This window comes from Arachis ipaensis, chromosome B08 (assembly GCF_000816755.2).
Source record: "Arachis ipaensis cultivar K30076 chromosome B08, Araip1.1, whole genome shotgun sequence".
Lineage (NCBI taxonomy): Eukaryota > Viridiplantae > Streptophyta > Magnoliopsida > Fabales > Fabaceae > Arachis > Arachis ipaensis.
The window spans coordinates 121,276,131-121,292,478 of record NC_029792.2 but is presented as its reverse complement, the minus strand read 5'-3'; the positions used below and the strand labels follow the sequence as shown (position 1 = coordinate 121,292,478).

At 28.9% G+C, this 16,348-nt stretch overlaps 2 protein-coding genes across 2 annotated transcripts; one reads left to right on the top strand and one right to left on the bottom strand.

The window, feature by feature from the left end:
• LOC107611974 (cation/H(+) antiporter 1) lies at positions 3,792-7,654 on the top strand. Its single transcript, XM_021109919.1, has 4 exons — positions 3,792-4,268; positions 5,157-5,645; positions 6,164-6,597; positions 7,242-7,654. Exons 1-4 carry the CDS (start codon positions 3,894-3,896, stop codon positions 7,522-7,524), a joined length of 1,581 nt encoding a protein of 526 aa, XP_020965578.1. The 5' UTR covers positions 3,792-3,893; the 3' UTR covers positions 7,525-7,654.
• LOC107613831 (epoxide hydrolase A) lies at positions 7,949-11,505 on the bottom strand. The gene is made up of 4 exons (XM_016315997.2): positions 11,127-11,505; positions 9,721-9,948; positions 9,039-9,283; positions 7,949-8,332 (listed from the first exon to the last, which is right to left on the bottom strand). Exons 1-4 carry the CDS (start codon positions 11,361-11,363, stop codon positions 8,086-8,088), a joined length of 957 nt encoding a protein of 318 aa, XP_016171483.1. The 5' UTR covers positions 11,364-11,505; the 3' UTR covers positions 7,949-8,085.

Here is a 16,348-nt window from a genome sequence, read left to right as displayed (position 1 = left end):
ACCTCAAAACAGGACAATAGCCACAACCACACCATTCAGGCACTCATGCTGCCCTCCCACAGTTCTGCATCCTCGCTGACTAGCCACTCAAACGTGACTGGACAAAGCTCTCCGCATTAGTGCTACCACCTCTCATCATAGTTTCTTAACATCAACATCAATTATCGAAGAAGAAAAAAGAGATGAAGAAGAAGAATGAGGAGAAGATGAAAAACACAAGATAAAGTGCTCTCTGCACATTTGGGATTCGGGTTGTATATTGAGGAGGGAAAAATTGGGGTCAAATTAGAATGAATCCACACCACCTAGCTGTTAGAACTGTCTAGCGTGGCAAAAGATGGCTATATTAGCACTCCAAAAGCTCACTCGGCACCGGAAACGATAATAAGAATGACTATGGTGTCCGAAATTCTATTTGGAAAATTGCTATAGAAAAATTGGGATCTCAATGATCAAATCAAATAATTGTGTGAATCTAAGGTTGCGTTTATTTACTGAGATAGGGACACAGAAATACAAAATCGTGCTTGGCAGAAGAGACATGGACAGAGACAATGTGTCCAGAGACACTGAATTAGTGTATTTTGTGTCCATCTTGACAGGAAGGACACGGAGACACTAACAAGGGACACAACTTATTTTTTAGTTTTTCTTTTATTATTTTTGTTAAATTTTTATAATTATATTTTTTATTATTATATTTTTCATCTCAAATTTTTTGAATGAAAAAAAAATGAGAATAAATTGAATTTTCATAATTTGTTCTAGTTTATCACCAAACAGAATACAAGAACATAAAGTTTTGTGTCTCTGTCTCTTATGTCTTGTTCTCAGTATCTTATCCTATCCTGTTCTGAGAAACAAACGCAGCCTAAAGGACAATCATGAGGATTTACTTGTATTTTTTTAATGTGTTCGATTATTTTGCTTTATATTATAAAAAAAAATATAACTTACATCATTTTAATGATGGAGCCAATCATATAGAAGACAAAAATCATTTAATTATAGCCATTTTTAACAAAAAAAAAATTATTGAAAGATGTTCAAAAGTGTTAAAAAGCACGATTTCTAATTTTAAAATTTATGCCAAATTATTCAATTAGAAGACAAAGAGTACTTTAAATATTTGTTCTACTATACTTAATTTTACTAGGTGACAAAATAAAAGTGATCAATTGTTCGATCAATATTCTATTGAAAACTTGATAAGAAATGAGGAAGGTTTGAGGCTGAATCAGAATAGCAATGCAGATGCTATCCAAATCAAATAAATGGCAGAAATTCAAAAAATTATTGTAGAATAAATGTGTGCAAATCATAGACATTGGATTAATAAAAAATTATTCACATTTTTTTATGTTTTACTTCAGGTAACATCTTGTTTGGACTTGTTTACACTAAAATAGTTTATAGAACAGAATAATTTAGGTTATTTTTTTATTAAAGATTATTATTTAAAAAACTAGTACAAAGTATATTATATATGGACAAATTTAGAACAATGTTTATAAAATGCTTAATTGTTTTATAAGTTATTTTTGAATTCTACTACTACTACTCCATTCTTTAATTGATATGTTACTGCAATTTAGCTTTGAAATTTTAAATTTTAAGTTTTTAACTAAACAAATTTGATTAAAATAATACCTAGTAATATTATTTCCATACACACTATTTTTGAAATTTATATTTCAGAAAAGATAATTTCTAATTTAAAATACTTACTCACTAAAAACATTAAAATGTTATGAAATATAATCAATTGATTTTTTAGTTTTATTCTAAGATATTTTTACATTTAAATTAATTTAAATTAAAATTACATATTCAAAATGACCAGACCAAACATGTTTTTTCTATTTTTGGTTTTTAAAAACAAAAAACATAAAAATAAGCCAAACATATTTTCAAAAAATAAAAAATAAAAAATCTGAAAACAAATAAATTACCATTTTATAAGTGACACTTGAATCCTGATAGCTTCCAAAGAGTAGCAGAATATAGATGGCAGAGAACAGAGAATTGTTGTCTTGGAAGATATTGAATGAATTATATATTTCATATGTGCATTAGTTACAAGCTTTGCACCTATTTATACACAATAACAGAATTAACTGTTAAGGCTAACTACCATAACTAACTCATCCTCCCATATAGCCTTAGCAACTAGACACATGAAAAATTGTGCCATGTGGATTATGCCGACGTGGCACAATAAAATAAGATAAAATTAAATTATATTGTCTTCGATTTTACAAATTATAAATAGTAGTGAATGAAGAAAAAGTAAAATGTTCTAATGTTTTTGTACCACCAATCTTCCACCAACAATATAGGATCTGAAATTTAAAAAACTTGGTTTTTTTTTATTCCAGAAAATTCATACAAGATTTTGATATAGCAACACTTGATTAATTCTTCCTGAACTTTGAAGTTTGAATTTTAACCTTTCTACAAAAGCACAATGGATGCCACCGGCAATATGTTCTGTGATTCTGATCTTGTTAACCCTCTAAGCTCAATGGGGATGCAAGTGGCATGCATTCTTGTTGTCTCACACTTCTTCAATGTTGTGCTAAAAACAATGGGTCAAACTGGTCCTGTTGCACAAATTCTGGTAATTAATAATAATCCAATCAACTTAGTGCAAAAATATAATTTTCTTTGTCTATCTCACACAAAATATTTCTAATTTCTAATTTCCATTTCTATTATTATTAATTATTCCACAGGCTGGTTTGGTACTAGGACCAATGTCACATATTAATTATATAAAGAAGACTTTTTTCCCTGCAAGTTCAATAAACTACTATGAAGTTGTGAGCTTCTTCTGCCGCATACTCTTCATGTTCTTGTTTGGTTTAGAGATGAACATTCATTACACGCTGCGGAATTGGCGTCTAGTATGCTTGGTGGCTTGTGGTGGTGGATTAATGGGTGCCATCTTTGGTATTTCTGTCTCTTTTTATTTGTACCAAGAGTTAGAATCCAATGCACCTATGCAATATTTTTGTATGATCATCATGCTTGTGATATCATACACAAGCTCCCCTATGGTCATTCGCCTGGCGGCCGAGTTGAGGTTTGGTGCGTCCGACGTCGGCCGGATCGCCGTGTCTGCTGCCGTGATCACAGAGATGGGATGCTTGGTGTTCTTCAATATAATGGTTAATTTCAATAAGAAAAGATTCTTCTATAGTTTTGCTTGCATTTCAGTCACTGGCGTAGTGATTGTTATAAATAGGTACTTATTCTTTTTCTCTGAGATTTACAGAATTGCTAATAAAAGAATTTTATATAATGCCTAATTTGGTTTATGAAATTTTGAGTGCTTATCAAAATAGCATGTAATGTTTAAAAAATAATCAAATTAGTCCTTAAATTTATAAAATTATTTGCTTCTAATTCAATTGCGGTTAACATGAGGTAGCATGACTAAGATTTTAGAAGAATCAAATAAATACCTTAAATTGATTAGTTAGAATCATTTTTGTTAATTAATTTTATATTAGTATAAAAAATAAAATAAATCTAATTAACTAATTTAAAATATATATTTGAATATTTTTAATATTGTGCCTAAATTACTAAAAAAAAAATATTTAATAAATTTTAAATAATTTATTTTTTATTTTAAATATTTTTTTATTTTAAAAAATAAGTTAGACAATTTAAATATCACAACAAAAACACCATAAAATTCACATTTATCAATTAAGAGACTAATTTAATTATTTTTAAAAAACTGAAATTTCATTCTGAAGTTTTGGAGTACCATTTAATTTGCAAACAGGTACTTAGCCGTTTGGTTGAATGGGAGAAACCGAAACCAAAAGTACCTGAAGGCTCCTGAGCTGTTACTAATCTTGTTTTTGCTTCTAGTGAGTTCCATGGTCATAGAAATTTGGGGTTTCAACAGTATTCTTAACTGTTTCTTGATAGGCCTTGCATTTCCAAGGGAAGGCAAATCAGCTAGAACACTTCTCCATAAACTCGGCTATTCAATTTACAATTTTGTCCTTCCAGTCTACTTTGGATACTTAGGGTTACAATGCGACATTATCAACGCTTTCTGGAACTTGAATCGCTTGACGAATGTCGCCATCTTGGTCCTGTTAGGGATTGGAAGCAAGCTCAGTGGCACTCTTCTTGTGTGCCGTTACCTTCAGTATCCAACTAGTGAAGGAATCTTCCTTGGATTTGTGTTGAACACAAGAGGCTATGCTGATCTTCTCTTTATTGGTGCCTCTGCTAAGCAAGTTATTGTGAGTGTAATTCTTCTCTTGAGGTGTGTTTGGAAAATCTGCACATATTCAACTTTTAAGTAAATATGAAAAATCGGTTACTATTACGAATCTGATTTGATTATAGATTGATTATGTAGTTTTTTTGAAATTTGCTTATAAACATGAATGTGTTGTTTATAATAAGTTTTTTACATTGTGAGGCGATTTTGTATTCCTATATATATTGGCTGATTTTGTGGCATACATGTAGCTCTAATTCACCACTTCTTTATATAATTGTCTCTTCATATAACCGAGTATACAACTATTTGAAATGTTGAGATGTAAGTGAATTGAAGATTTTTTTTTTTATTTTGGTTGAATTGTAATGTTATATACACATAAAAAATTAGCTGCCAAATCAGCCTGTATTTGTGTATAAATACATGTGTAGTTTATTTTATTTTTAATATATATTTTGTATTTCATGTGTATTCTACACTGAAGGCTAGTTTTGGAGGCTGATTTGGTGTACACCTAATATGGTTTATTAAAAAATATTTATGATAATGAAGTTACTAAAATTGATGAGAAATAAACATAAAAAAATAAAAAAGTTTAATTGTTTATATTATTTAATATTTTATATTTGAGATCAATTTAATTAAACCATGAAATAATCATTTTCTGCTTATAATCATAAACTTCAAAATATTGCTGTAAGAGTATTCCCATAAAAAAACATCTCACATTATTGTTGAATTCAAATTATAATCTTTCACCCAAACATACTTGAAGAGAGGTTGTCATTTATTTATTTTATTTTATAAAAGCTAGTTAACCATGCTTCCCAAAGACGTCCTTGACTGAATTAATCAGAAATTGTAATGTGAATATCCATATGCTAACTTTGCTACATATTTGTAGACTTTTGATCCGGAAGCTTACAATGTGTTGCTAGTATCAATAGTACTCAACACAGTCATATCTGGGATAACTGTGGCTTTTCTATCAAGAGGGGAAGAGAGATTGTTTGTAACAAACCATACTGCATTGGAGCCACAGAGCTTGGAAGATGAGCTTCGAATTCTGGCTTGTGTATACGATCCTCGCCAAGTGTCTGCAGTATTATCCACAGTTCTAGCATTACATGGCAATAAGCAAACACCATCGACCACCTATTTGATGCATTTGATAGAGCTTGTTAAGAAGATCAAGACTAACGTGCTGTTTCATGAAAAGGAAACCGCCGAGATTAGCGACGACGAAGACTATGGTGGCAATGATGTGGTGGATATTAATAATGCATTAGATGCTTTCACTGCAGACACAAAGGTTTTGGTACACCAAAGAAGGGCAGTGTCTTCTTTCCCAACTCTTTATGAAGATGTTTGCAATGATGCAGAAGATCTTCAGGTATCAATCCTTTTTTCCCCCTCAATCGATTGTTGATTCATGTTTCGCATAAGATTGGAGAATTATTACATTGATTGAACTCAATACTCGAAAAGGCACAACATTTTTAGCAATTGGCTCATCAACACATGCAGCTACGACTTATGAAACTAAATAGTCATTTTTAAACTCTTCTATTTCTTATTTTGATTATTGCTCTTTTTTTAGAGATATAAGCCTGCCAAAAATGCTATGTGCATACAAAAAGTCAGCTACTATGTGTTATTTAACTCATTTTCAATGTATATTTTGTATTTCAACATGTATTCTATACAAATAATTGATTTGGTGAATGATTTTGGTGTACACGTAGCATAGTTGAGTCTGTCAGAGCTTTAATAACTTTTTCATTGTCCGCATGTTAGTTTGTTTCTTTAGTATCTGCTTTGTCTTCATTTCAGTCAAATAATTTTGTTCTTGCATTTTCGCTTATTTTTGTATGAACATAGTGTTAACCTTCTTTCTTTTTGTTCACATAGGTATCAATCATTATACTTCCCTTTCACAAGCACCAGCGAATTGATGGAAAACTGGAGAGTGGAAAAGAAGGGATAAGAATTACAAACCAGAAAGTTCTAAGGCATGCTCCTTGTTCTGTTGGTGTGATTATTGAAAGAGGACTTGCCAGATCCCCTGGTTTCTCAAATCTAATTTCATCTGATAACATACAAAATGTTGCAACACTTTTCTTTGGCGGCGCAGATGATCGTGAGGCGATTGCTTGGAGCTTACGAATCTCCAAGCATCCGCGCGTCAATCTGACAATAATTAGATTCTTGCTGTCCTCTTCTGCTGTACAAAATGAACAGATCAAAAGTGGAGAATCCGAGGAAAAAGAGATTTTGATGTCGCTGACTGGAGAAGAGACGGTGAATGAGATTGATAACACATTCATGGTTGATTTCTATAACAGGTAAATTATGATGCAAAAGATACTTTGATTTTACTTACTATCTATGAAGCACTTGATACAGACAAAGAACACACGACACAAAATATGGACATAAATTAACCTTTTCTTAATGTTTCTATGTTTTTTTAATTATAAAATCATTTTAGATATCTTTTATATTATAATTAACATAATCTAAGAATAAGATTAGATACATCAACATGTATTGTATTTGGATGTGTTCAAAAGTGTTTGGAGAAATATTTTTCATTTTTTTATTAAGATAGTTAGATGAATGTTGCATCTAAAATTTGTCTGACACTTAATTACGACAACTCAACAAAGTGTTTATACTTCATAGCCTACTATGCATGATATGTAGCTTAAAATCTACTATCTTAAATTCTATATTTGTCATTAAACTGTTAATTATATCATCACTTTGATTCCCAAAAACCATTATAATACTAACAATTTGGTTCTCAAAAAGCTACAGTATATCTTGTGACCCTAAAAAATGTATTTTGTTTAATTAAATCATTCACATTCACTATAATTGTTCCATGGCTAGTTTAATATTTTGCTCCTAATTGCATGATAAAATTACCATGTATGTATCTTATTTAAATATTCATATTCGGATTTGTATTTATGTAACATAACAGGTATGTGACTTCAGGCCAAATTGGATATGTGGAGAAGTTTGTACATGATGGAGCAGAAACATTAGAATGTCTAAAAGAGAATGGGGATTTATACGCTTTGTTTATAGTAGGAAGGGGTGGTAGAGGGCAATGTTCATTAACAATTGGTATGAGTGATTGGGAAGAGTGTCCTGAACTTGGTACAGTTGGTGATATTTTGGCTTCTTCAGATTTTGATATTCAAGGCTCAGTTTTAGTGGTTCAACAACACAGAGATGCCAAGAAAGGCATAATAAGTGATTAGTGTTATTAAAAGTACAATTTAGTTACCCTTAGGCTTATTCTTGTACTTAGTTTTTCATGAACATATGTGTATAAATGAAATTTTTTTTGGTAGGAGGAATAGAACTAATAAGGACCAACTTATCTACTTATTTAGAAATTTTAGACTTCCAGATCTTCGGATTGAACTCTCATACCAGGTAGTGAAAAAGAGTTCCATTCAATTTGATGGGCATTTATAAACATTGATGAACTATAATAGCTGGAAAAAAATTTTTCAAAGATACTTGTCCTGTTAAATGCATTTATTTTACATTTACCATTTCATTATTATCATTCATTGCTGAGCTGGATTTAATTTATTTCTTTCAATGATAAATAATGAGTCGAGTGCTTTTGCTGGTAGGTATTAGGTTAAATTGTATTCCTTGGCTTACTTGCTTTGATTAAATTAAAGGCCAGCTATTTAATAGAAAAGAAAAAAAATACTATAACAAACATTCTACTAACCAAATAGCATAGGTGAGTAATATAATTAGGAGATAGGTGGAGAAGATTATTCAAATTCTTTGGGGAAATCAATTCAAAACTTTTTTATGAAGTCATAAATGTGATTACTGATTTCCTCAGCTGTTTCATGATTGTTGAAGTGAGCAACACCCTTTTGAATAATCACTTCCTCCAAATTTGGCACATCTTCTTTGAAACCTCCACCGTGAACATAATCTTTCATCCCCAGTGAGGTGTATACCATGTCTAACTCACCTGCAATGTATTTCACCGGCACCTTGATCTTCACTCCACTCCATGGTGCATGAAGCTCCCAATTTCTGCAAAATGTAAATGCTAGTTAGTGTCATGACAGTTTTATTTGGTGGTAAAAAGTTTAGATAAATTCGTTATTATTGGTTAAGCCTACTAAGATTAGGACATGCTTTCAGACTCAACGAGTGCTTACAGATTTATAGGTCATTTAAAAAGAGTTTTCAAAAGAATTGAAAAGATTCGAATCCACTTCTTTTCAAAATATATTGCGAGTCTTTATCACATGTGACAACTCTCTTTAACAGTTACAAATTTAAAATCTCGCTCTCACTTCCGGCTCACATAAATTTCATTGCATCCCTTTGGTTATCTTCTCATGATAGCTGATGAGGACTATAGAGTTCAATAATTTTTTTAAAAAAAAAACATACCAATTTGATCTTGAACAAATTAATTAAGACACTAAAAATTTACTCCTAATAAAAAATTAATATTCTGATAAACTAGTCCTTAAAAATTGTTTTGCTAAATAAGTTTCAACTACACTTTTTTTAACTAATACTCAGAAAACTATAGAATTAATAGCTAACAAAAAATGGAATTGGTCATTAGGATCTATCCTGTTAATAACTAATGAAACATCTTTGAGAGACATATTTGTTGGTATATTTAATTTCAATTTTTCAGGAATCAAATGATCAGATGTTCATATTGATAATAAGAAATTTAAACAAGCAGGAAGAATAAAATATTGCAGATCAGAGAACTTACAAGTTGAAATTCCTATAGTAATTCAATCCACCAGTGAAGCCTGTGCTTTTGAATTTGGAGACGTAATAAGCTAAATCTTGCGGTGAGAGCCAAGATGGCAATGTTTCTTTCATATCAGGATTGAAGCCAGTTCCAAACTCACCCTTGGGAAGGATCGGAGGACCCGTCTTGCGTGTCGTGAGGATGTTTTTCAACACATACTCAGTCCCAACTTCACCCATCTCTGCTTCCATTTTTCCTGGTTCCTATTGCCACCAGCAAATAAATTTGGATCGTGAGATCACATTAAGAAACATAGTCATTAAAATATCATGCAAACATAATATACAGTGTAAAAATATCATATGCAAAGTGACATCATCAGAAATAAAATGACAGTATTATTTCCCCTCAAAACTTAAATACATTATCTCTTAATTAAATTTTAAGCTACATGTCATCTCAACTAATTATATTTTTATTATTTATACGTACGATTAATAAAAGGGTAAATCAATACGTATGTCAATAACTACTATATTAATACACTAGTACATATATAATCACTCACGCGTCGCATTTTATTCCTTATAAAGGAGACTACGATATAATGGTATCTTTTCATCTATAATTTAGCTTTTTGAGAGATACAATGTTTTAAATTTCTATACCAGTTTAACCTTTTAGATGAGAAGAGTGGAACCTGAAATCTGCAGATATAATAGTCATCTCCATAAATTGCACGCATGGCGTCAACGGTGGGAACTTTGAAGTTCCTTCGGACAAAGGGGACGCTAAGGCATACATAGGCTTTGATAATTTCAGGTCGAAACATGCAAAAGTACCAACCCATTATGGCACCCATATCATGTGCTACCAAGAACACTTGTTCAACACCCAGCCATTTTATAAGCGCAATAATGTCACCCACCTAATATCACAATTCATACACAAATATTTCAGCTATAACCTTAAACTGCTAGATTTATGATTTTTTTTTAATGAGCAATGCTACATAATCGGTAAATATTATTATTTTTGGCCATGTTTCAGCAATAATTTACACTCATACTTACAGGAGTTTTGCATATAAAAAGCATATAGTTTACACATAGATTTACCGGAGTTTGCACACATAAATCAATACAGTTTGCACTTACATTTTTCAGAATTTGCGCGCTAGTAAAATTTATTTGTTAAAGACAATTTAGTGTTTACACGGATCAAATCATGACCAAAAATACTGAAAATTGCTAGCTCCCAAGAGTTTCTCTTTTTATTTTTTTTTCTTTCTTCAATAGGTTTTTAAGTAAATTTTTTTTTTGACTTTGTAAAAACATTCCGATTTTGGATTTGGAAAATTTAAAAATGTTGGTTTTATTCTATTATTAATTTATTTTCTTAAATAGTGAAGTGTTCATAATTTCATGTATCATGTGAGTATTCATAGCTTACTTGTAAAAGATAATTAATGTTTGTTCTACTTTGTGTACATTTCTCTATATCTTTTACGGTAAGAAATTAAAGACAAAATATTATCTATAAAAAAAATTAATTATTAAATCCATTACTAAATTAGGTAATATGTATTTGTTTATATTTTGTATTTTAGTAGGTATTCTATAAAAAATATGCATGATTGAGAAAATAAATTTGTTATCTTTCATCAAAGTAAAAAGTATATAAAAAATAGTGTATATAATATTTGTTTTTTATAAAAAGATAATTTATTTTATTAGTCTCTATTATTTTATCAAATTTGTAATTGAGTGTCTAGATATATTTTAAAAGTTTTCAACTAAATCCCTACACCAGCCTTAAATTTAGAATCACACTCTTATCTATCCAAAAATGTTTAACTTAACTATTTTCTAGTGATGCAAAATGGATAAAAACAATTTTACTGTAAAAAAAAATTAATTGCACATTCCAAATTAATGTAAGGATCTAATTAAAAAATTTTAAAATTTAGATATTTAATTACAAATTTATGAACCTAATTACTTTTTTTGGAAAACTACCTTAACTATTCACTAACATACTAATTTAACCTTTATAGAACTATATATAACCCTAATTATAAAGCATGGATATTGTTATGTTACCCACAATGTGAAAACTGGTGTAGCTTGTGATGGAAGGTGGAGCATCGGTGTCGCCGTAGCCGCGGAGATCGGGAGCGACGCAGCGGTAGCCTTTGGAGCTGAGATCTAGAATCTGGTGGCGCCAGGAGTACCAAAGCTCCGGGAAGCCATGGAGGAACAGCACCACAGGGCCTTCTCCTTTTTCTGCTATATGCATCTTGATGCCGTTTACTTCCACTATTCTGTGCTCTATTCCCTCCATCTTTCTCTTGATGCCTCAGTGTAGTTGAAATTGAGGCATAAGATTCTTTAATTCATAAGAGAAGAGTAACTACTATTAATCTTTAACACTTTTTTTTTTTTGGCCGGGCACACACAATCATACGCTTTTTATTTTTATTACGGAGAAGGGATTGGGTAGGACCTGTATATAGATAGCATGTGAGCTTTACAATGGTGTGAGATCAGGTAAAGACAAATCGGACAGTTCGAAATCTTCATTACAAATCGAACGATCCGCATTGAAAAAAAAACAAAATGGACGGTCCCATTTGCTACATCCAAAATTCGAATTTCCCTTTATGCAAATCGGACCATCCGATTTGTTCCTATTATTTTTCTTCTCATGCAATTCGTATGGTCCGTTTTGTGAGCTTAGCATGTCAGTAAATTCTGCCCCACATTGATGTTAAGCACCATCATAGTAACATAACTCAGCACAACATATTCATCACTCCAATATGAAAAAAAAATGAGCTACAATAATAAAGGAAATAAATGAGGGAAACGGGCGTGGAAGGAGAAATTATAAAATCTATCTACTTAATATATTAAAATTAGATTTTTTCCAACTAATGAAGGTGAATAATAATAATAATAATAATAATTTTATTAAGGTAAATATTAAATTCTATTCCTAATATAAAAATACAAAATTTTATTCCTTTCATTTTCATTTTACAACTATAAAAGACCGTGTATATTAGAAGAAAATATCATTTGTTTACCAATTACTCTTTTATTGGATAGCTTTTACAACAATTCTTTTTCTTCCTCTGAGGCGTCGTTGTAAAAAAGCAACTATCGTGGACACAAACCACCATACTCTCCAATTTCCGTGCTCATCATTCAGAGTTATATATGATATGTTATCCATGAAGCATTTATAAACTATGGTGTTATCATGTATGCATAAATAAAAAAAGTTTCGTATTTAAATTTAAGTCCTTTACCTGTGTGGTATATTGTAGTGTGAAATTACTTTCAATTTGTGTTGTGCAATGATATTATGGTCTAATTTAAACTTTTACTTTAGAACTGTATTATTATTTTATCTCATCATTTTTTCTTAGATATCAAGTTGACGTATTTTTATTTATTATTATTATTGAAACGGATGTGATATGAAATTTACAAAAAAAAAAAAAAAACTCTCACACTCAATTTATTTTATTATAGTCTTCTATCTCTTCTATTTCTTTTTATTTTCTTCTTATTAATTTTATTTTATTTTAAATATTATATAATTTATACCAATTAATTATAATTCATTATATCAGTTAGTTTGATTCATTGATTTATAATATGCATAATAAAATAGATCATTTGTTACTTATAACGTTAATTCTTCTAAAATCTAAATTTGAATAATTATATTTTTACTTTTTGTTATGAACAAAACATTATTAAGAATGAATAATAATTAACCACTCATACTTTTAATCAAAGTGTTTGGATGATTTTTATATTTATTAATTTGTTTTTCCACAAAAACACCATCACGTATTAATGAATTTAATATTAAAGTTAATTTGGCTTTTTATTTAGAGTGTTTTTCGATTTTTTTAGTCTAATCAACTAAAACTATTCAATTATGAATAGTCACTTCTATCTTATTTTATATTATTAACTAATTAAAATTACTAAAATTTAATAATACAATTCTATTTTATATTTAGTCCAATCCATCTAAGTTATATAATAATCACTTCAATTTTTATATTTTATAATGTTGTACTACATACATTAATAGCAAAATAACATAGTAAATTGGCATGTTTTAATATTAAATATAAAATTAATATGTACAAAAAATTTCAAGCTTTTAAATCAATATGAATCATTGTAAGCAACAACAATGCTTATTTATGGCATAAACAAAAGAATACAGAGTTTTAAGTTTTGCATATAAAAATTTAGAAACATGTTATATGTACAAACTAGCATGATAACCCATTGCATGGGATTCATGTATTTCAAAAAATTTTAATTAAAAAATATTAAGATATAATCAAAATAAGTTGGATAAAAATATATATGTTATATTCATATTCAAAAAAAAATTATGCTTATATTAAAGTAATATCACAGAATATAATAATTATTCAGTATGTTAATTAATATTATAACACGGAATTTAGAGCACACGATAAGATAAACATGAAAGTAGTATCCTGTCCAACTTCATAAATTATGCGGCAACAAATACAATTTAAAATATAAACAATACAGTTTAAAAGATAAATATGAATAAGAACCATAAACAATACAATTTATGTATATAAATTTTTTTTTAATTTATCGTGTTAAAATAATTTATTTTTAGGATAAATTTTTTTTACAAAAAATATAAGTTGTTATTTTTCAATGCTAATAGAGGTCTATCAAAAAGAGAGGGCCAAATGCATAAAAAGATGAACTTAAATATTTGAAAAAATTATTATTTTGCCTTTAATTTTATTTATTATTTGCTGATTGAAGAAAAAGAGAAAGAGAAAAAAAATGGATGTTTAAAATCTCTCATCAAACTTATTAATTTTCAAGATAAAATAAAGAAATAGAGAGATAAATGTAAGATTTTTTTTGCCCAACTTCAACTCGTTTCTACAAATCTATCAACCATTACCTTTTAATCCAAACTCTAACTTAAATGAGAGAGAGCACTATAGAGGACGTTGCTTTTTGGTTTATCTTTTATTTTTTTTCTTTTATTCTTTATTCCTAAATATTGTGAAAGTGACGCTTAAATGAATACTTCACTGCTATTTGAATGCACAAAATATAATCTATTTTTAACATACCTTTTGAAAAATAAAGAGATAATATTTTAAAAATGGTTCCTAGTGTGTCTCTAAATTTTTTTCAACTTATCAGATTTAAGAAGCATGAATTCTTAAGGGTGCTGACAATCGACATATATTATTTTTTTTCTTTGTTACTTTTCAATAATACGTAAATTTTCAAAATAATAATGAATCCCAATGGAATCATTTCCCAAAACGAAACCCGTAAAGCCAAAAAAGCAATAACTTCAATGATTTCAAAAAAAAAAAAAGGTGATATGAGTAATATAATTATGCAAATAACTTAATACCGATACAAATAGTTATTCGAAATTACAAAATCAAAATATAAAAAAAAATCTCTAGTGCAAAAAATATAAATATATTTCTGGCTTCGTGTTTTATTAGTGCTTTATATATATTTAGTTAAAATCTATTACTTATGTAAATTTTCTATTAAACGTACAATAGTAAATGCCATTTAAAAAAATATCAAATTTATTTATATTATAATGTCATTCACGAAATATTCAAAATTCTAAAAATTGGTTTTATAGTTAAGTTCAAAACACATTAAATAAAAAACTAAATTAAGTTCAACATGTCTCACCATTTATGTAATTATGTGAAACTCTTGTAAATCGAGTCTTATATTAAATTTTGACATATACATGTAAAGTATAAAATTAGAACACATCAATTTTTTTCTAATAGATGAACAATTTTTGTAAATTACATTTGTAAATAAATAATAGTTTGTAGTTTTATGTATATGAATATTTGATATTAGGTAATGACCATTTTGACTTTATTCTATTCTAAATATCAAAATAAAAAATCAAATAGTAAAAAATGAATGTGTGACATAAAAGAAAATGTATTATATCTACGACCATTTTGAATTCTTACTGCAATTTTTTCATAGCATTAAGCTAAAAGTACTAAGCTCAATAAGTTTAGAGACAAAGATACTATATTGATTTCATTGGTTTTAAAAGAATCCTAAAATATATTAGCATAATGCTAAATTACATTAATTAAGCGATGATCATAAACTAACTAATGATAACAATTTGAAATAAGAAAATGACTAAACAAACTAAAAATCTACATTTTAAATGTTTTCCTTTATCTAACTAACATAAAAGCTAAAGCGTGTATATTTTATACAGTATAGTAATAAAATGAGATTGCAAGATATTGAGATTGCAAAATCTTACTTCTGTAGCCAATGAGTAATAGTTCAAATGGCATAAATTTCCCGTACTCATCTAAGAGATTGCGAGTTCGAGTCTTCATATCTTTGGTAAAAAAAAAAAAATCTTACTTCTGTAATAACCAAATACAATCCATTTTCTATTACTGTGCTTAACAAAAAGGATTCAGTTTGAAAAAAATCAATCAAAATCATTTAGTTATTTTCGACACTTATTTTTCAGTTCAGCCTTAGATTCATTTGTGATGGATAAGTGTTGCAGGAAAACATAAAATGTCATCAAAATATCTAAGTAATACTACAAACATATTCAACCTTAATTCATAAATAATCTTTAATCATAAAAATCTTCATGAAGTATTTTACAGAGCATCTTTAATCTGCAGACATTACTTACAACTTATAAAAAATGTTGCAAGCAACTTCCAATAAGTTATACTAATGACTATTCTTCAAAAAATGTTGATTATCCCAAAAGAGAGATATAAACCAATAACTTATGAAATGATTATGGAGAGTGGCATCCTCATGATTTTTCACCCATTAAATTTACAATGAGAACCTACTATGTGGCCATATCGTCCACCCTATTTTATTCCCTAGCATTTGCTAGTTTCTTCTAATTTAGTTTTTCTACTGTTCAACATCTTTGACTTTAGCTTCTTGCTCTAAATGTTGTTTGTTTGAATAACTCAACATTCATTTTCAAGAACATCTTGCAAACATTCATGGTGACTCCATAAACTATGCACATAAGCTAATAAGCATAACATAAAACATAGTACGGAGAGATAACAATTTACTCATAAACAATTTACCCAGCTTCTCTCTGAGCATGAAGAATGTCCATGAAGGGACTTCTCTTGATATACTCAAATACATATTTTACTGTCAGAGCAATTAAATTCATACTTGAATCAACTCTTCAAACTCCCAAAAACACACTTTTTCATAAGAATAATCACTATA

Coding starts and splice junctions, on each gene's coding strand:
- LOC107611974 (XM_021109919.1), top strand. CDS start 3,894: ATGGTCATAGAAATTTGGGGTTTCAACAGTATTCTTAACTGTTTCTTG. Junction 4,269..5,156: donor CCTCTGCTAAGCAAGTTATT/GTGAGTGTAATT, acceptor ACATATTTGTAG/ACTTTTGATCCGGAAGCTTA. Junction 5,646..6,163: donor ATGATGCAGAAGATCTTCAG/GTATCAATCCTT, acceptor TTGTTCACATAG/GTATCAATCATTATACTTCC.
- LOC107613831 (XM_016315997.2), bottom strand. CDS start 11,363: ATGGAGGGAATAGAGCACAGAATAGTGGAAGTAAACGGCATCAAGATG. Junction 9,949..11,126: donor GCTACACCAGTTTTCACATT/GTGGGTAACATA, acceptor TTGTGATATTAG/GTGGGTGACATTATTGCGCT. Junction 9,284..9,720: donor ATTATATCTGCAGATTTCAG/GTTCCACTCTTC, acceptor TGGTGGCAATAG/GAACCAGGAAAAATGGAAGC.